The following is a 21,536-nucleotide window of genomic DNA, read 5'->3' on the forward strand; positions in this document are numbered from 1 at the left end:
TTCATATGTGAGATCCTTGAGCCCCAAGACCATCCTAGTGGCCATTCGCTGAACCGACTCGATTTTCAGCACATCCTTCGGTAGTGTGGTCTCCAGAATTGGACACAATACTCCAAATGAGGCCTCACCATGGACCTGTATAGCGGCATCATGACTTCAGGTCTCCTGCTGACAAAACCTCTACGGATACAACCCATCATTTGCCTTGCCCTGGAGGAGGCCTTCTCCACTTGATTGGCAGTCTTCATGTCATCACTAATGATCACCCCTAGATCACGTTTCGTCGTGGTCCTGGCCAAGGTCTCACCATTTAGTAAGTATGGGTTTCTCTTACCCAGGTGCATTACCTTACACTTTTTAGCATTGAAGCTTAGCTGCCAAGCTGATGACCATCGTTCCAGCAGCAGTAGGTCCTGCGTCATATTATCAGGCAAAATGCTTTTACCTACTATGTTGCAAAATTTGGCGGCGGCGGCAAACAGTGATACCTTTCCTCTAAGTCCTTGGGTCAAATCTCTTATGAATAAGTTGAATAGAATCGGGCCCAAGACCGATCCCTGCGGCACTCCACTGATCACATTTGACGTTTTGGATGGGGTACCATTTACCACCACCCTCTGAAGTCTACCGCTCAGCCAATCCCCAACCCATGTAGTTAGAGTATCCCCTAATCCTGTCAATTTCAGCTTGTTCAATAACCTTCGGTGTGGGACGCTATCAAAAGCTTTGCTGAAGTCCAAATATACTACGTCCAGTGATTCTCCGGCATCCAGTTGTCTAGTAACCCAGTCAAAAAAGCTAATTAGATTAGATTGGCAGGATCTGCCCTGGGTGAATTTGTGTTGGTGGGGATCACGTAGGTTTTCCTCGTCTAGGATTGTGTCAAGATTCCGTTTGATCAGTGTTTCCATGAGCTTGCTCACTATAGACGTGAGACTCACTGGTCTGTAGTTTGCTGTCTCCATCCTGCAGCCCTTTTTGTGGAGTGGGATAACGTTAGCAGTTTTCCAGTCCAAGGGGACTCTTCCTGTGCGTAGGGAAAGATTGAAAAGCACAGATAATGGTTCCGCCAGGACTTCACTCAATTCTCTGAGCACCCTGGGGTGTAGGTTGTCCGGTCCTATGGCTTTGTTTACTTTGAGTCTTGATAGTTCGTAGTAGACGCTACTGGGCGTAAACTCGAAATCTTGAAACAGGTCTTTCTGGATGTCACCCGTCTGAAGCTGCGGACCGGCTCCCGGCGCTTCACAGGTGAAAACTGAGCAGAAGTATTCGTTTAGTAGTTCTGCCTTGGCAGAATCTGATTCAGCAAAGTTACCGTCCGATAGCTTCAGGCGTTCTATCCCATCTTTGTTTCTTTTCCTGTCACTAATATAGCTAAAGAAGGATTTATCCCTTTTCTTAACCCTTTCAGGACCAAGGGACATATTTGTCCCATAACTTTAAAATCCTATAAATTTTGATTGGGATAGACTACAGTTCTAAATTTGATATGTACGGATTCCATATGATACTGCCTTTATGTAAACAAACTGGTTCCGACATTCATTCATTAGCGTCGTTGCCAGATTGACGAGAAGATTCACTTGCCACACTGTCCATAAGCCAGAAGTTTGATTTTTTTAAAAAAAAATAATGATATTTCACAAAAAAAATCAATTTTTTGGCATCTGCAAGCCCTTTTTACCATAAAAATGTCGTCAAAACCACAAAAATTGGCCTACGATCCTTATGGTCCTGAAAGGGTTAATGTTCCGTGCTAGATCCTCTTCCATTCGGAGTTTGGCCTCTCTGACTGCTTCTCCACCTCCTCCTCTTCCTCTCTGTTTAGCGCTTAAGTGACTCTGGCAAACAAAACTAAAATAATAATTAAAAAAGATGTTGATTTTATGACAGATGTGATGGCTCTCTTTGAGGCAGATTTATTGAATCAACTCATTAATCTCAAAATGTTTCCTTGCATAAGTCTAAGAGGGTGGATGGGAAAGAGCATACGCTATCGCCATCTAGTGGAATCAGGTGGATTTTCACCTGAGGAAAAGCTTTCCTTCACTGCCAGTGTGTTTGGGCCTGGGTCTGTTGCTGGCAGCACTCATGATTTCTGTGTCTGAATCTACTCCAAATGGAGCACCGTCTAGGTGGAGAGAGAATTTCATCCATCAGGATGTCAGTCGGAAAGTGAAGTGACCCAGGTACAGAGCACTTTTATGCATGAACCTGACACGCTCTCTGAAAGGTTCTCGCCTATTAATTTCAGACAATAGGGCAGTAGACCTGGATTTTCAAATCTTGTCCAAAAAGTGTCTTTATTAAGTAATATACAGGGAATTGTTAACTCCCACATATATGCCCCCCCCCCTCCTTTGCAGTTGCACATGATATGCCTTCGTACTTCCTTATAAAGTAGCACTTCAGTCGCTTATGCACTTACGGCCATATTCTGTAAATAGTGCCTTGATCACACCTACTGGTACATAAGAATTGCCAGACCAAAGGCTACATCCTTATTCCAACAGTGGCTAACACAGGTCCCAAGTAACAGACAGAAACCCAAAGAGTAGCAACATTCCAGAGCTGAAATTGTAATATCATAATGCCTTATTCCACCAATGCCTAAAAGCCAACGTAATCAGTGATGTCACAATGGCTCAATTGTCCTATACTTTGCTCATATAAGAACAAAAGAATTGATGTACTGGACAGGTCGAAGGTCCATCAAGCCCAGTATCCTGTTTCCAACAATGACCAGTCCAGGTCACAGTACCTGGCAGAAACCCAAAGAGTAGTATCTAATCCAGTATTGCATCTTCACAGTGGCCAATCCAAGTCACAAGTACCTGGCAAAAATTCAAATTGTAGCAGCATTCCATGCCATCGATCCAGGACAAGGACTGAAGCAGAACGAGATTTGGGAGTAATCATTAGTGAAGACATGAAAACTGCCAATCAAGTGGAGAAGGCTTCATCCAAGGCCAGGCAAATGCTGGGTTGTATCTGGAGAAGCTTTGTTAGTCGGAAGCCCAATGTCATAATGCCATTGTACAGAACCATGGTGAGGCCTCATCTGGAGTACTGCGTACAATTTTGGAGGCCACATTACCGTAAGGATGTGCTGAAGGTTGAGTCTGTTCAGCGAATGGCCACCAGGATGGTCTTGGGACTCAAAGATCTATCGTACGAAGAAAGGCTAAACAAATTGCGGCTATACTCTCTTGAAGAACGTAGGGAGAGGGGAGACATGATTGAGACGTTTAAGTATATCACTGGTCGTACTGAGGTAGAAGATGATATTTTCTTTCTGAGAGGACCTTCGGCCACAAGAGGGCACCCGCTGAAAATAAAGGGTGGGAAGTTTCATGGCGATACCAGGAAGTACTTCTTCACCGAAAGAGTGGTTGGCAATTGGAATGAGCTTCCAGCACAGGTTATCAAGGCCAGTAGTGTGCCGGATTTTAAGAACAGATGGGATGCTCATGTTGGATCTCTAAGAGGGAATGGGACATCAGAGTGTGATCTCTCACAGGGTAGTTAGGATGGTGTGTGGGTCAATAGAGTGGGCAGACTTGATGGGCCTTGGCCCTTTTCTGCCGTCACTTTTCTATGTTTATATGTTTCTATATTTCCCCCATGTCTGTCTCAACAGCAGTTTATGGACTTTTCCTCCAGGAACTTGTCCAAACCTTTTTTTAAAACCAGCTACATTAACCACTCTCACCACATCCTCTGGCAACATTTCCTCCTATTGGTTTTAAAAGTATCACTCTGTAACTTCATTGAGTAGTCTTTGTAAATCTTGATGCAGTAAAAAATTGATCCACTTGTTCTACACCATTCAGGATTTTGTAGACTTCAATCATATCTCCTCTAAGCCATCTCTTTTTCAAAGCTGAAGAGCCCTAATCTCTTTAGTCTTTTCTCAAACGAGAGGAGTTCCATCCCCTTGTATCATCTTGGTCGCTCTTCTTTGAACCTTTTCTAGTTCTGCTACATCTTTTTTTGAGCTTAGGAGACCAGAACTGAATGCAATACTCAAGGTGAGGTCGCACCATTGAGCGATATAGAGGCATTATAACATTCTTAGTCTTGTGTACCATCCCTTTTCTAATCATTCCTAGCATCTTGTTTGCTTTCTTGGTCGTCACTACTAATTGGGAGGAAGGTTTCAGCATATTCTCCACAGATGTTTTTCTTTAGCGCTGATCCCCAAGGTGGACCCTAGCATCCGGTAACTGTTAGTTGGGTTATTCTTCCCAATGTGCATCACTTTGTCCACATTAAATTTCATCCGCTACTTGGACGCCCAGTCTTCCAATGTCCTAAGGTTTTCCTGCAGTTTTTCAGTCTTTTTTTGTAATGTTACTCCTCCTTTGAGGCACAATTACATGTGAAACCAGTTATCTGAGATGATGGGAATTCTTGACGTCCAGACTCTTTATCAAGCTTGTTAAGGGGATGGGGTTTGATAAGCTGCTTTTTCTGTGTGGTTACAATCAAAGTGGTGACTCGCTTAGAGTCAGGAAGAGTCTGTTATTGTGTCCGTCATATGTGCCATTTTTGAATTATGTTACATAGCATGTAATAACTGAGGCCATTTAAAGCAGGGGTGTCCAACCTGCGGCCCAGTGAAGTATTTTGTGCGGCCCCGGTCGAGGCCAATGTAGTGTTTTCCTCTGCTGCCCCTGGGTGTTTACAGTCTTGCCGGCTCCCTCCTCTGTCTTGCTGCAGCGTTTGTGCGGCCCCAGAAACATTTTTTTCGGACAATGCGGCCCAAGGAAGCCAAAAGGTTGGACACCCCTGATTTAAAGTCTCAGAGCTACAGGCTGAGGCACTGTTGTTCTGCAGAGTTTCCCATGAAATACCCCTTGTTCACTCTATGTAAAGGAACATTGTAGATTCTCATTACTTTGCTGGAGAAATTTGAGGGTTATCAAACATGAAAACATTAATGATCTCCCTTCTCACCATCATTGCTAGCCCATGTCTAGTAAAATGTTTTGCTCCCTCTCGTCTTGTAAGTCTCTTAATCACAAGATTGAATTGTTGGAGAATTGCAGTGCTTGGATGTATTTTCTTGTTCCACTTCAGAAGGATGGTAATGAAAGTGGAAGGAAGTACACCATTAATCCCTTTCATGACAATGATTTAAATGAGAACAGAGAACTGCACGAAAGGTGTCTATCGCCATGACAGTCCAAGGGTTGTAAGAAACATAGCAAACAGCGGAACATCTTTCCTTCATTAAATCCCGGGATTATATCTCTCCCCTTCTACTAATCCCGGGGTTTACTGAAAATAGAATTAAATTAATTTGTTCCTTCAGGAACAAAGTGAGGGATTCTTTGCTAATATCATAGTCATGGTGTAGATCAAAGCAAACATTTAGAACGGTAAAATATTACAAAGCAAATTCATTTAGTGAACGCTGCTGAACCAGTGGTCCCCTCAGTATGAAGCAGATTCCTGATCGTTCTCAGAAAGCATCAACCCTTTTCACCCTCCCTGCTGATAACTCTAAAGACCTAGTTGCATCCCTTCTCCTTGTACGCTATGATAGGGTAACTTTTTGAGCATCATTGAGCACCTGACCGGCTGGCTACGTTTTCAACTATTTGGTTTGCTGGGTTTCCTGCTTGTTCCTTTATTGGTGACGTTTTGATCTTCCTCCATGCTTGGACATTGTTGCTATCTGGCTACAACTGCAATTTACCCCACCTCCACCTCTTCCTTGTTGTGGCTGGTTATCTTTCAGTCAGACACTGAGTTGTTCAGCTAAAAGGTTTACTAATCAGTGGCCTGAAGAATCCAAATCTGAATATTTGGTTAACGTGCTGGCTGAAGCTTTTGAATATTTACTCCCAAATGCACCCAATCCTCAGGTTATTACAAAAACCTGTAAACTGTATACCTAATCAGATGTTATTTCTTGTGCATCCCAGCATCTTTCTTTTCTTTTTTAGAAATGGGTTATTCCATGTCAACTGGTCCAATTCCAAGGAGGGACCCCACTTGACATCTTCCATGGATTCAAAAATATGGACCAAATAAAGGGGTCCCTTACTCGACCAAGTTGAGACCACGCCCCAAAACTTTGAATATCTTCATTAGAGGCCCCAATCAATTTCTGAGATGGTCAAATAGGGAACATAAGAATAGCCTTACTGGGTCAGACCAATGGTCCATGAAGCCCAGTAGCCCATTCTCACGGTGGCCAATCCACTTGAAATGGAATGACCCAGTTTTTACAAACATAGTACTTCAGGAAAGGGAATAACCCCCCCCCCCCCTCCCCGAGCATAGAGGATATTTGGTGGTTCTAAATAGGGTTAGGCAAACAGAAATCTCCTCAGCCCACTTGAATCCCTTTTATGTTACAACAGGAGTAGATAATGCTGGGGGATTTAAGGGTACTCAGTGGGAGTACGTCTCTGAAACCTATACATCCCGGGTACACCGGGACATTGATCTTTTTCAACAGACATGCATTCCCCCTCTGAAATTGGGAAACCCAATTTAGTGCCACACAAAACACACCCAGACTCTGTCCGTTTTTCAGTTTCAGATATTATATCCCAGTTTTGTTAATTGGGATTTAGATGTTATGCAAAATGAACATCTACATCTGATTTATAAATCTGTTAAACCTGAATGGCACAATTTTATAAAGGTTATTGCTTGCAAAAAAACATGGAAATGCCTTTTAAAAATACCCACTAAACTATGATTATTTATGCAACCCTATATTTCCTGGTTCAAAGGCCTAGTATACCTTTTAAATGATCAATGGGGAGGGGAAGGAATATATTTGCATTAATAACTGTCCCCGGGAATATATAGGTAGACACATATACAATTGTTCCTGGACCTCTGAGGGTAACGGACAATTATGCAACGAGATTTGATTTTCACCCTTGGGGCAAGGTGATGGAACCAGGAATTTGGGGCTACAGTTATGTAATACACATGACTCTCTCCTCCACCCTAGGGGCTGTGAACACTGCCTCCATATCTTCTCAAGCCCCAGCTGAGCCATGTTGAGGGAAAACCATGCTGAAGACTGAGCTAGTTATAGCAGAGCACAGTCCCACCTATGTTGTTGAGGAAGATACAACCGTGGCAGTTTCAGAAATTCAAGCTCTCATTTGCATGTAGGTTTTATTTCTGTGACACTCATTTGCATTATTCAGTAGGAAAGAGAAAATGTTCAACTGTACTTGAACCAGTAAAAGCCACCTCGAAGCATATGTACAGTCATGTTAATACCTTCCTTGTCCTCTGTTACGTCACAACTCCAATTCCAGTGTCAGCCAAGCAGCCATTTACCCAAACCTTGTCAGCCAAGGAAGAATCTCAACAGATGATTACGTTATTTCTGCAGTTAGAATATATTGTTAATAGCAAAGCTTATTGTCATCCTTCTGCTCTTCAAAGATGATACTTTTGATGGTATGTAATATTTTGCTATTTAGAAATTTTCTGGGGAATGAGGTCTCCAGTGACTTGCACAAAGATGGCTGATTCCAGACCTACTATGTACAATATCTTAACTTTCCAGTTGTTTTTTTTAACTTAACTGACATTTATTTTTTTTTATTAAAGGTTATTTTTTTTGACAGTGCTTAGAGGAATAGATGATATGATTAGCATGAGGAAGGGTCTTGCAAATCTTGAAGAATGGTCTGAAATTCAGCAGCTAAGATTCAATGCTGAGAAATGCAAAATCCCAAGGGAATGGTACAGTTTAGGGGGTGAAGAACTTTTCTGCATAAAAAAAGGAGTGGGACTTGGGTGTGATAGTATGTGATGATCTTAAGGTGGCCAAACAGGTTGAAAAGTCAATGGTGAAAGTTAGAAGGATGCTAGGGTACATAGGAAGAGGAATGACCAGTTGGAAAAAGGAGGCCTCATTTAGAATATTGTGTACAATTCTGGAGGCCGCACCTTCAAAAAGATATAAACAGGAAGGCTACTAAAATGGTATGTGGGGACAGACTTAAAGATCTCAATATATATAATTTGGAGGAAAAGTGGGAGGGGGAGATATGATAGAGACATTTAAATACCTACATGGTGTAAATGTGCCTGAGTCGAGTCTCTTTCATTTGAAAGGAAGTTCTGGAATGAGAAGGCATAGGATGAAGTTAAGAGGTGAAAGGCTCCGGAGTAATCTGGGGAAATACTTTTTTTACAGAAAGGGTGGTAGATGCGTGGAAGAGGTGGTGGAGACAGAGACTGTGTCTGAATTCAATAAAGAGTGGGATAGGCACGTGGGATCTCTTGGAGAGAGGAAGAGATCATGGTTATTGCGGATGGGCCATTTGGCCTTTATCTGCCATTGTGTTTCTGTGTTTCATATATAATCTTTGTGACATGGAATGAATTACTTGCTCAGAAAGAATATTTGAATCCTTGAAATGAAGAGTGTGTGTGGGCCAAGGTTCTTGAATGGTTTTGTAAATTGCAGGGGAACATCTCAGATCTAGACTTCATGCATAACAGATGTTGTTTTTTTATTAACAAACTGCATTTTGATTAAAGAATTGTTAAAGGAACAAACTTCGGGGTGCCAAAGGGTTCTCCTTTGTTGCCGACCATGTTTAATATATATATGACACCTCTGAAAAATGTTTGTCTCGCATTTGCAGAGACTCTATTCACTTACGCAGACGATATTTTCATTTTACTGGAAGTTGCTCCTGACCTCAGCAATTTGGTTTCTAGTATAGATTGTTGCATTTCTAAACTTTAAATGTGGGCATTGTCCATTCAAATGAAATTGAATGTTGTAAAAACCAAACTGCTTTGGGTTGGGCCAAGATTAGAAAATCTCCCCTCTTCTGTTATATTGAAAACAGGTATCTCACTACATTTAGACTTTTCTTCTAGAGTCCTGGATATCATCTTGGACTCTTCACTTACATTTCATGAACAGATAAACTCTTTGACAAAAAAGTCTGCATATGTTAAGAAAAGTTAGATCATTATTCCATCAAGAACATTTTTCAGTGTTGGTACAATCTGCTGAACTTGCCCAGCAGAGGCACTGCTTATGTTCTTATGACTAGTGTAATTCTGTCTGATCATCAAGCAGAGTAGTCTAAAACGACTTCAGTTAATACAAAATATGGCAGCTAAACTTATTTTGGGGAAAAGAAAGTACGATCATGTTTCTCCTCTGTTGAGAAAGCTTCACTGGCTCCCAGTCCATTTTAGGATCCAGTTTAAATGTGTACGTGTAACTTTTAAGCTCCTTTATGGAATATTTGACTCTTTGGGCCCTTTTATACAGTATTGGAATACCCTCAGATCTTGCTATTCAAAGAATACACAGAGACATAAGCTATCATTCCCCTCCTTTAAGGGAATTAAATCTGCTGGGAAGCTTAGCCAATCTTTTGTTATCAAGCTTGTAGAGATTTGGAATGGCCTTCCTTACTCTATTAGCTTGTTAGGTCAGCCTTGAAAACTTTGCTGTATACACAATATCTAAATGGTTTACCTAAAGTATCAACGAAGTGATAGCATTATAACACTTGCCTCCTCTCATGCTCCTCTTCTTATGTACTCTAGTCTTAATTAATTGTGAACTGAGTCGAGCTCCGTTGGGAGATGACCCGGTATATAAGTCAAAGACTAGATTAGTTAAAAATGTTGAGTTATCCAAAGAAATTGGCAATGGAGTTTTAGAAAATTCTATGCTCAAGGAAGGTTTAAAACAAGAACCGAAGAGGCAGATCTTGGAAAGCATTGCCAATTTCATTGTTGTCCGATTACGATGATTTTATTTTATTTTTGCTGCTTGTCAAATTATTCGTCATGCAATCTGTCCCAGGACTGGAGCATAGGACTCTTCGAAATATGTGTGGATCGCAAATTGAAAACTCATCGTACACCACCAAAGGTTCTTTGGCACGTTTAATTACTGGCATGCCTGCCTTTTGTCTTTTATTACATTCAGTGTTATACAAGAAAGGTTATATAGTTAACACTCCATGTAATTACCATCTAATTATAAGCCATAGGTGATGCAGTGTCTTGCTCAGTGTTTCCTAGTGCATGAGTGTGAACGTGGCTTTTGACCTCCAACATTTCAGAAGAGCCTGGTTAAACGTTACACTTCGCTCTCAAGTGTCGTATCTGAAACTCAACTTTTGTTTTCATTTTAAAATCAGGAGAGAAATTGCAAAATTAAGTCATTCAATTGGGTTTGTGCTGACGTTCTGTCTTAATGGCAAGTACAGATATAGTGACTTGTTTAATCCCACTCAAAAGCATTCAGCAGTTACAAGCTTGAAACTTTCACAGCTATTAACATAGAAACACATTTCCATTTTTCAGATTATTCCTCAGTGTTATATACTGTGAACACATTTTGAGGCTTTCCACACATTCCTGGTATCACAGTTACACTATTGTGACAATAATGTGGAATGTAATAATTTCTTTGATTTTTTTTTTTTTTTTGCAGGAAAACTGCAACAATCCATTAGTGTGACATAAGTTATCATGAAAGATATTGAAATAGGAAGACAATCCTGTACCTTTGTATACAAATCTCAATAGACTTTCTGGAGAACACAGAGAGAAGAGAAACAAGCAAGAATGGTTGATAGTCTGCACCACAATATAGCTGACAGGATGAATGGTCTGCTTCCAGCCATCGACAGCTAATTTTCATGGATGCCCACAGTTAATTTCACAGACGCATCAGTGCCTCGGCAATACACCCAATATAGAGGCACTCCAACAACCAGGAAGCAGATTAGTCCAAGTAGATATCGTATGATTATTTAGCAACAAAGACCCGACATGGCCATGTTTTGCCCTCAGGGTGTATCAGGGGTAAACACTGCAGGGGAAATTTGACACGTCTAAACCACAAAGCAGTGGTTTCTACCATGTCTTGTACTCACAGTAAACAAGCAGGCTTTCTCAACCTAGAGTATCTGATCCAGAAACCACAGATACTCAGTGTTGCTGTGAAGCCAAAAGAGTGGCAGAACCCAAGTACACATGATAGATATGTAAAGGGAGAAGACCACAGGCTTAGAAGACTCCGTGGCAGCCCAATGGGAAGTTATGAATGGGCAGAAGGATAGAACCACGCAGGTCTTTTATATTTTGAAAGGTGTGGGGCAGAAACCTCCTCTCTCTCAGGAGTTTCAAATATTCGTAGAAGAGATTGACAGTCCAAGTTGTCATAAATACGTAAAACATATCATCTTGCTCCGATAAACCTGTCCGAAATTGCAGAAAATGGAACATTTTATTGTCTATAACTGGAAAAGTACATCAAATATGCTTTTTTTAAAAACCCAGTTTAGTAGTGTAAAAGTGGATTACTAATGACATAGACCAGAACTGCAGGTTACCGAAACATTTCTCGTCTTTCCCCCAGTCCTTTTTATATTTCTAGGCCTACAGAAACTTGTCTGGGTACCTGAGAGCAATTGGTTCCCTTCTGTTTTGAGGTGCAGGGATAGAGGACGAGGGCTAGTAGTTCAAATAATGTGGGGTTCATACGAGTGCCACTGACATCCATGAGACCTTGGGCAAGTCGCTTTTGACCCAGGTCGTAAATTCGTAGAGGGCAGGATTCATCGTATCTGCAAGTAATCTGTTGTAATGTGCTCCGTTTAGACTACTGAATAAATGTTTTAATAAGAGTTCAGTACCATCAGGAGCCTGGTGCTTGTCTGGGTGTGCGGTGGTGCTCTGCTTTGGCTTTTGCCTTCCTCTCCTGTGGACTAGAATGCTTCCACTTTGATGGGAACATCTTTAACTTTTTCCTTTTCTTGTCTGTGCACCACACTCTCTCACAGTACTCCTCGACCCTCTGGAAATTGTTGTACCCAATGAGCTGCAGGAAGTCCTTGTACCAGGGCCTCGAGGCCTGTGGGATACTGCTCTGCACGGGGCACGGTGTTTTGTGAGCCATCTCCTCGTCATCCTCTTTGTGGAACATTTCATCCACACGTTCTTCTTCCACCACCTCCAGTGTGATTTTCCTGATGGTGTGGCTGAAACCATGCTCTACCGCTCGACAAAAATAAAGCCCCGCATCTGTGCGCTGCAATTTCAGGATGAGGAGGCCAAGGTCTGTTTTCCTCATTCTGTCATCTGCCCTGATCTGAGAAAAATGTGTAAAACTGTATCAGTAACATATTTCTAAACAAGATATAATTTTACTGAACCAATAATCGGTGACATGGAGTAAAATTAACAGCATGCGGCTAATTGGTTAATCTTTCTACATAAGAATAAAAGAATAGCCTTATTGGGTCAGACAAATGCTCCATCCAGCCCAGTATCCTGTCTTCACGGAGGTTAATCCAAGTAACAAGTACCTGGCAAAAACCCAAATAGTAGCAGCATTCCATGCCACCGATCCAGGGCAAGCAGACTATGAACTTTTTCTCCAGGAACTTGTCCAAACCTTTTTTTAAAACCAATCTTTCATGTATGGCAACTCTTCCAGCCCCTTAACCATTTTAGTCACTCTCCTCTGGACCCTTTTGAGTAGTACCGTGTCTTTCTTCATGTATGGCGACCAGAGAATCTCACACCTGAACTTCGTTTCCCCCCCAGTCAGAGGTTGCAAATTACCGTAACCGCTCTTACCACATCCTATGGCAACGTGTTCCAGAGCTTAACTATTCTCTGAGTGAAAAAAATATTTTCTCCTATTGTTTTTAAGAATATTACTCTGTAATGTCATTGAGTGTCTCCTAGTCTTTGTAAATCTTATGTTTTCATAGAGATTTAACATTTCATATAATGGTACTAGAATTTGATGTTTGAGTTCATGGATCTAAGTCACAAGCTCATCACCAGAATTTACACGACCTGCAATCAAGTTAGGCCTGGTTCTGCTGGATTACAGTTGAATATCATTATAGTCCATGTCAGTTTTGGCCCTGCTCCAGGACATCTCTAATCCCAGCCCAAGTCATGCAGATACATTTTGATAATAGAGACTGACTTTATGCAGCCAAAATGTATTTGTTGATCACCTCAAGATATCAGACTTATAGAATGTATTGACCAGGCCATACAAATGCTTAGACTGGGCAGCAGAGGCTCCTGCCTTCATAAATTGTGCTGCGTATCCGAACTGCCAATTTGAAGTCAGAAGTGTCCGTTGCTAGCAAACATTTACTTAGCAACTAGTGGCCAACTGTCACCTCCTCGTACGTCTGACATAGCTTTGTTTCGATTCCTGCGTCAGGGCAAACGGACTCCTTTAGCGCACACGCCCTCTTGGACAGGAATCAAAACATAGCTATATCGGATGTATGAGGAGTGGACAGTTGGCAACTAGTTGCTGAATTAAATATTTGATAGCAACGGACACTTCTGAACAGTCCAAAAAAGAGTTCTGTAGTTTGTCCGATGTAGGGTTTATTTGATTATTCATTATTGTGGATACCCTACAGGAAAGCGTTTGATCTGTGAATTTGCTGCTAATATTAAGTCAGAGGTAGTTAACGGAAGTGCCACTGACTGCCATGGCATTGCCCACTTAGTGCTGGGGCGGTCTGTGGGTCAAATTGGGGAGGAGCAAATGCAGGCACCGTCCATATTCAGTGCCTGTGACCACATAGCTAAACATTAATAATAATAATAACTTTATTCTTATATACCGCCAGCAATCTTGCGACTTCTAGGCGGTTTACATTAAATAGAAACTGTAAATACAATAAATAATAGCTGTAGATACAATGAATAGAGCTGTACATACAACGAATTGAAGAGAATAACAGTGTGCATCTGATAATGTCATCATTAATAATAGTACCAACAGTTTGTGTGTAGGGTTAGGGTTAGCATTTTACAAGTTCTGGTATATGATGATGTTACAAGGGGGGTTGATGGCCTGGTTCGTTGTCTAGGTATTTCAGGAACAGGTAAGTTTTTTTAGGTGTTTCCTAAATTCTCCATAATTGTTCGTGTGTGCAATTAGTTTTTCTAGGTCTTTACCCCATGTTGCTGCTTGATACGATAGCAGTTGTTGATGATATCTTTTATATTTGCATCCTCTGGCCGGTGGGGAGATAGGACTAACTTTTACAGTATATCATACTGTCCTATCTTTCGTACTTATCTATGCGGGTCTGGGTACTGAATATCAACCAGTAACCACAGGTATTCATTGCTGGAGTCTGGCATTGGATATGGTTTGTGGAGTTGTTTTTTTCTGGTTTTGATATACTGTTCCCAATGAACATGTGAGGACTGCAAGAACGTTAGATGGTGAAACCTACCTATGCACTCAACAGAGATAGGTAAACAAATCATATATTCAATATATACACACAAATCAGTCAACCCACATGTACAAAAGAGGAGCGGGACTTGGGTGTGATTGTATGTGATGATCTTAAGGTGGCCAAACAGGTTGAAAAGGCGATGGCGAAAGCTAGAAGGATACTAGGTTGCCTAGGTTGCCTATGGCCAGTAGGATACAGGAGGTATTTGTGTCTCTGTATAAGACTCTGGTGAGACCTCATTTAGAATATTGTGTACAATTCTGGAGGCCGCACCTTCAAAAAGATATAAAAAGGACAGAGTTGGTCCAGAGGAAGGCTACTAAAATGGTGTGTGGTCTTCGTGATAAGGCGTATGGGGACAGACATAAAGATCTCAATCTGTACAATTTGGAGGAAAGGCGGGAGAGACGTTTAAATACCTGCGTGGCGTAAATGCGCATGAATTGAGTCTCTTTCATTTGAAAGGAAGCTCTGGAATCTGAGGGCATATGATGAAGTTAAGAGGTGATAGGCTCAGAAGTAATCTAAGGAAATACTTTTTTTACAGAAAGGGTGGTAGATGCATGGAGCAGTCTCCTAGAAGAGGTGGTGGAGACAGAAGCTGTGTCTGAAATCAAAAGGGCCTGGGATAGGCACGTGGGATCTCTCGGAGAGAGAAAGAGATAATGGTTACTGCAGACGGGCAGAATAGATGTGCCATTTGGCCTTTATCTGCCATCATGTTTCTATGTTAACAAGATGGAATTGGTCCAGAGGAAGGCTACTAAAATGGTGCATGGTCTTCATGATAAGGCATATGGGGACAGACCTAAAGATCTCAATCTGTATACTTAGGAGGAAAGGCAGGAGAGAGGAGATATAATAGAGACTTTTAAATACCTATGTGGCATAAATTTGAATGAGGAGAGTCTCTTTCATTTGAAAGGAAACTCCAGTGTGAGAAGGCATGGGATGAAGTTCAAAGGCAATAGGCTTATGAATAATCTAAGGAAATACTTTTTTACAGAAAAGTGGTGGATGCGTGGAACAGTCTCCCAGAGGATATGTTACATAGAATTTTGTAGAGTACATTCAATCGTACATGTTGCTGAATAGGATGGGCAAAGTATTGGCCTTATAGGCTTCAATACTAAATGATAACCCTGTGGGTCCAGGACATTCAGTTCTATGAGCACCGGCAATGCAAGAGAATTTTGCAGTCCTGTCCAACCCCTACCCAAACGTTCCTTCTCTGCAGATGACAAAATGCTAATGGAAGATGGTATGTGAGATACTGTTTCATTTGAAATGTTATTATAAAGTGCAATCCACAGAATCATAAAAAAAGCATCTGTGGAGTTGAGACTAACAAATGCATCTTGGAATGTTGTAATATCCCCCCCTCTCCCCCCCAACACATTCCAGTGGCCATTATTAAGGTAAAATTATGCACTACATCTGGAGAGAAATTGGCACCATTTTGAGCCCAACACCAAAAAAACATAAGAATTGCTGCTGTTGGGTCAGACCAGTGGTCCATCGTGCCCAGCAGTCCGCTCACGCAGCGGCCCCCAAGTCAAAGACCAGTGCTCTAAAAGAGTCCAGCCTCACCTGCGTACATTCCAGTTGAGCAGGAACTTGTCCAACTTTGTCTTGAATCCCTGGAGGGTGTTTTCCCCTATAACAGACTCCAGAAGAGCGTTCCAGTTTTCTAACACTCTCTGGGTGAAGAAGAACTTCCTTACGTTTGTACGGAATCTATCCCCTTTTAACTTTAGAGAGTGCCCTCTCGTTCTCCCTACCTTGGAGAGGGTGAACAACTTGACCTTATCTACTAAGTCTATCCCCTTCAGTACCTTGAATGTTTCGATCATATCCCCTCTCAGTCTTCTCTTTTCAATGGAGAAGAGGCCCAGTTTCTCCAATCTCTCATGTATGGCAACTCTTCCAGCCCCTTAACCATTTTAGTCGCTCTCCTCTGGACCCTTTTGAGTAGTACCGTGTCTTTCTTCATGTATGGCGACCAGAGAATCTCACACCTGAACTTCGTTTCCCTCCCAGTCAGAGGTTGCAAATTAAAAAAACACTACGAACACCTTCTCTCACATCAAGCAGCATTATGTGGCAAAGACCTAAAACAATTGCTCTCGCCCTCCACTTACGAGGAATTCAGGAAGCGCCTAAACATACAGTGCTAGACGCAGTATTCCAGGTGAGGGCGCATCATGGCCCCGTACAACGGCTTGATAACCTTCTCCGATCTGTTCATGATCCCCCTTCTTGATTATTCCTAGCATTTTGTTCGCCCTTTTCTCCGCCGCCACACATTGCGTGGATAGCTTCATCAACTTGTTGATCAGAACTCCCAAGTCCCTTTCCTCGGACTATCCAGAGATTGCTCCTGCCTAGGGGTACCAGATTTTCCCTAAGGAAAATCCGGACCCATGGCCACGCCCCCAGGTCTGCCCAGTTCCGCCCACATCACACCCCGTCCCGCCCCCAGCCTCACCCCCTTTAACCTGTCCGTGTGTCGGGACGGCATCCACGCTTGTGATACAATTGCATGCATGCGCACATGCGACACAATGATGTTGCATCTGTGCATTTGTGGATGCCGTCCCAATGTTGGACGCTTTTCAAAACCTGGACACAGTGCCGGGCTTTGAAAAGCTGTCTGGACCCGAGGACATGTCTGGGGAAATCAATCTGGTAACCCTACTCCTGCCCCCACCATTAGACACCAAAGAAATCCCCAGTATACAGGTGTTTCCAGGTTTGCTTTCAGGTGTGGAGTTTGGAGGGTAGAGTGGAGTTTCTGTACTTTCAGCGGCAATTGTAAATTGTGAAATGGACATCAATTTTTAAGGGCCACCAGAACAACGCTTCCACCATTCTCTAGGAAACTCCTTCAGTTGAATGAGGGTGTGAAAGAGGTTAGACTCGGGCGTAATCTCAGGAAATACTTATTTAAAGAAAGGGTGATGAATTGATGGAATGATCTCCTGGAGGAGGTGGTGGAGACGAGGATTGTACTGAAACTCAAGAAAGCACGGAAGATGCATAGAGGAAGGGATGGTAGGTGGCATGGAAGCGCAGGTTGGGGAGTTTTAAGCCAAATGTCCATCCCCAATCATGTCTTTTCTGTTCTACAATCTCCTGCATCCTTTGTGGTTAGCACTTCGTTTTGACCTATTTTCACTTTCTAAAATTAACTTTAAGATATATTAAGTTTCATTATCTATTTCAAAATTCTAGAAGAAAGTCGATGAACGCTTACCTCCTCCGCCCTTGCTTCATTTGCTTTCTGCAGAAACCATAGAACTTTCGCTTGCAAAGAGCGCGGGGAACACTCCAGGAGGGTGCTGTTGTATTCCACACCGTAAACCAGTTGCTCCTCGGTCTTCTCAAATGTTTCACCTGCAGAGAAAAGAGTGGTTATAGTTCTCTGCCTGTTGAAGAATTTCTTGACCTACTATAGATAAGAGGGACAGCCCTCATCGTGTATTTTATAGGAAGAACCATTTTCAAAAGGACATCTAAGTGGCATAAAAAAAAAATAAAGACTAGCACAAAAAGTCTATCTCAATCTTTTTCAAACTGGAGAAACATGTGTCAATGGACTCTGGATCATTTTTAAGAACTTATGTGCGATCACTGAGAGGTTCCTTGCCACTTAAAAGCTCCGCAGTTCACGTAAAGATAAGGGACGCCTTTATTATTGTTCTCTTGAGTTCTGGGTTTGAAAGTATAGTTGTGATACTGAGGAACATGGCAATGCAACGGTTCCTCTCGCAATTAGACTTGGTTGCAGGAGCACTGAGCACATCTCATATTTAGTTCATGTTAATTATATGCTTGAATATATTGCTGGATATGAATCCTTCTGCATGAAAAATGTATGATAATAATCCATATAACTATGCACGCGCCCAGTATTATAATACAAAAGTGTTACATAATAAAAATGGTCCACAAAACTTTAATATAAGAAACAAAATCGATCAAATGTCTTATTTATCATTTTGCTTTTGAAGGGATATTTTTTTCCCCAAATTAAAAACCCAAGCATCCATTAGGAGGTTTTGATATTGCGGATAAGGAACGGCTTTGTAGTGTAACTATAGATTTTGATAAAAAGCCCAGCGTTTCTTGAAGTGCTGGACAGATTTGATAAACAGTGAAAAGAAACATTCATTAAAAAGACGCAGTCCTCCAGTCTACAGTGAAAATGATTAAAATTCAATACTGTCAATGCAGGAAAAAAAAAAAATCAATAACCTCAAGCAGCAGTAGTTTAATATTAGCATAATTAAATGTTTTGGACCTCAAGAATACACCAGCCAGTGCCCACGACTTCATATCTGGGCCCTGTTTGATAATACGTCAGACACTTTTACCCTGTAGAGCTTGTTCTAGGCTGTGGCCTGGACTTTCTTACCAGTGAACTGCTGTCCCAGGCACTGCTGGATGGCATTTCCATGACGAACATCTTGCCTTCGAAAACGCCTGAGAAACACAAAAGGGATTTTTCTTGAAAACAAGTTAGTTCACAGTACTCGAAAAATCTGCACCAATACTGGGGAAAAAGCTGACAAACAAGAAATAAAGGATGAATGTAATTCTATTTAGTCAGTCAAAGAGGATTGGCCACTTCCCAAATGAATTAACCTGTGGTAAACTAGTGCATACTTTTTCTGAGAGTGCACACACATTTGCTAACAACTTGAAAGCCATGGGATGTATTGTTCACTTTTCCCATATCATTATTAATGAAAGTCCTTTTGGGATCTCTTTCCCCTTCCTTTACAAAGCTGCACTAGCGTTTTTAGCGCCAGCCGCCGCAGTAAAAGCTCCAACGCTCATAGAATTCCAATGAGTGTCCGAGCTGTTACCACAGTGGCTGGCGCTAAAAACGCTAGTACGGCTTTATAAAGGAGGGGATTAATGCGAGGAGGTGATAGTGGATGCTGCAGATGGGCCATTTGGCCTTTATCGGCCATTGCGTTTTCTATGTTTCTAGAACCATAAAGCTCTATGACATCACAATGCAGGTGTAAAGAGCCTTAGCCTATAGGAAGAGGAGATGCAAATGTTAAGAGTCTTAGCCAATAGGGAGAGGAGGAGATAGTAGACGCTGCGGGTGGGCAGACTGGATGTGTCATTTGGCCTTTATCTGCCTTCATGTTTCTATTGTGTTTGAATTCAAGAAAGCTTGGGACAGGTACATGGCATCTCTGATGGAGAGGAAGACATAGTAGATGCCGTGGGTGGGCAGACTGGATGGGCCATTTAGTCTTTAACTGCCGTCATGTTTTTATATGCTTAAAATAGGTGTTGTAAGTGATGCCTATAGCAGGTGCCCTTACACACAGTCTCTGTAATAAATGCTAAAACCTTACTGCAGTTTAATTAAGAGGCCCCTAAATTACTTTGTGAAGAGATGCTAGATTTCATTTCATTCAGTCCTAACAGATAGTGCTGGTCTTGAATGTAATCCTTTTTCAGAGCTAGCTGTAAGTAATATGCAGTTTGAAAAGGGGGAAGAGTGGGGGGAGGGGAGGGCGGGATTTCTTAAACCAGATGAAAGACAGCCAATGATCAGACCGTGCTGTAATGAAGGTTATCAATAACGTATTTTAATTTGAACTTTTTTTTTTTTTTTTCTTTCACTTGCTGATTACCAAGGTACAGAAATTAATCAATAGTACTGTTTCCCGGCATGATTAAGGACCTTCCTACAGATCATTTACCACTTATTCACTGAATAATACAAATGGACACTGCAGTAAAATTCTTCTTATCTAACAGTTTTCATATATTCTCTTGTTCTCAAAGGAGAGAATGCTGGAGAAAAGAGCATGGAGTAGGGTAGTGAATGGGAGGGAAAAGACAGAAACAACAGGAGAGGAGATTGAAAGAAGAGAGAGGGAGACACCTTCGGGGTGGATTGTGGGTTGGAAGGAGAGAAAGAAATAGAAGCACCCGGGGGGGAGGAGGGTTGGAGGAAGAAAGAGAGAGAAGCACTGAAAGCAAGGAAATAGGTGAAAGGTAGGCAGGACTGTGGGTGGGGTCGTGCACCCTCTTTTTTTGGTAACCCTAATTCTGACTATTTCATTATATTTAAAGCTGAACTCAATGAGCCAATATTCAAAGCAATGTTAAGTGCCAAGAGAGGCTCTTGCCATCGGAATTGCTTGTCCAGGACTATCCTTACCGGATGGCACTGCCGAAGAGTCCCTCTAAATGGCCTTTCCTTAACCTAAAGTTTCCAGACGTTCGGATTTTCCCAGACATGCCCTCTCTTTACAGGACATGTCTGGATGGCTTTCAAGAACAGGCCCTTTGTTCGGGTTTTGAAAGCTTCCATGTCATGACCACGTCGGGAGGACATCAACGCATGTGCGCTACATGTGATATCATCGCGCTGCCTCCCTTGACCATCAGGAAACAGCAAAGGTAGACCCATAGGGGACTGAGGTCAGGCTTCTTGATATTTTCTTCAGAGGGGGGAGGAGGATGAATAGAAAGGGTGGGGTAGCAAAGATTAGGAGGTGGCCGGGTAGATAACACTGATCCAGGAGTAGAAAGGAGGAGGTTAGGACCTAGGTAGATCTTGGCCAATGCTCACTCGACACCTGATACTCACACATTGACCATGACCCGAATAATTGTCTTATGCAGCTCTCTGCTGAGATTCGGCCAGGGTCCTCATAAGACCCAGGAGTGAGCGCTTAAACAATTAGACCTGGATTTTGAATGTCGTTAGCCGTATAAGAGCCAGCATGGAATACGTGGGGCTATTTCTGCCCTTGGTGATCAGAACGTTTTGTAAAAAAAGCTGACTGCTGCAGTTTGAATATTGACCAGAATATTATTTTGGAAGAAATATAATTAAGGTTTTCAATTTTTACAGACCTTGAAGGAATTCTTCCTATTTTGTGGTACAACTTGTTTCAAAACTGGAGCCTATTGCTGGTAAAATGTTGACGTAATTACCTCTTTGCCTGTGTTCCTGATGGATAATACCTGGAACAAGACATGCCATCCCAGGCGCAATACGGGTCTCTAGCGAGGCAGCAGTCGGCACAGGCTTTGCCATACATATCACACTGATGAAACTTGACTTGGGAAATGCCAGCCTTAGACCCGATGTATAGATTTTGCTACGGAAGGAACAACACAAAGTTGTTAGCTTTCGAATGAGCAGCTCTGAGAGTGGGTGGTCCAGTGATTAGAGCTACAGCCTCAGCACCCTGAGATTGTAGGTTCAAATCCCACGCTGCTCCTTGT

At 42.1% G+C, this 21,536-nt stretch overlaps 1 protein-coding gene across 1 annotated transcript in view; it reads right to left on the reverse strand.

The window, feature by feature from the left end:
- Nucleotides 1–10,390: 10,390 nt before the first annotated feature.
- SEMA3E (semaphorin 3E) overlaps nt 10,391–21,536 on the reverse strand; it is a 131,108-nt gene continuing 119,962 nt past the window's right edge. The window contains exons 14-17 of the mRNA XM_033959336.1: nt 21,243–21,409; nt 18,685–18,752; nt 17,524–17,663; nt 10,391–12,127 (exon numbers count right to left, since the gene is read on the reverse strand). Coding sequence (XP_033815227.1) covers nt 11,675–12,127; nt 17,524–17,663; nt 18,685–18,752; nt 21,243–21,409 — 828 coding nt within the window. The 3' untranslated portion in view covers nt 10,391–11,674. The remainder of the gene's footprint in view (nt 12,128–17,523; nt 17,664–18,684; nt 18,753–21,242; nt 21,410–21,536) is intronic.

This window comes from Geotrypetes seraphini, chromosome 9 (genome assembly GCF_902459505.1).
Source record: "Geotrypetes seraphini chromosome 9, aGeoSer1.1, whole genome shotgun sequence".
NCBI lineage: Eukaryota > Metazoa > Chordata > Amphibia > Gymnophiona > Dermophiidae > Geotrypetes > Geotrypetes seraphini.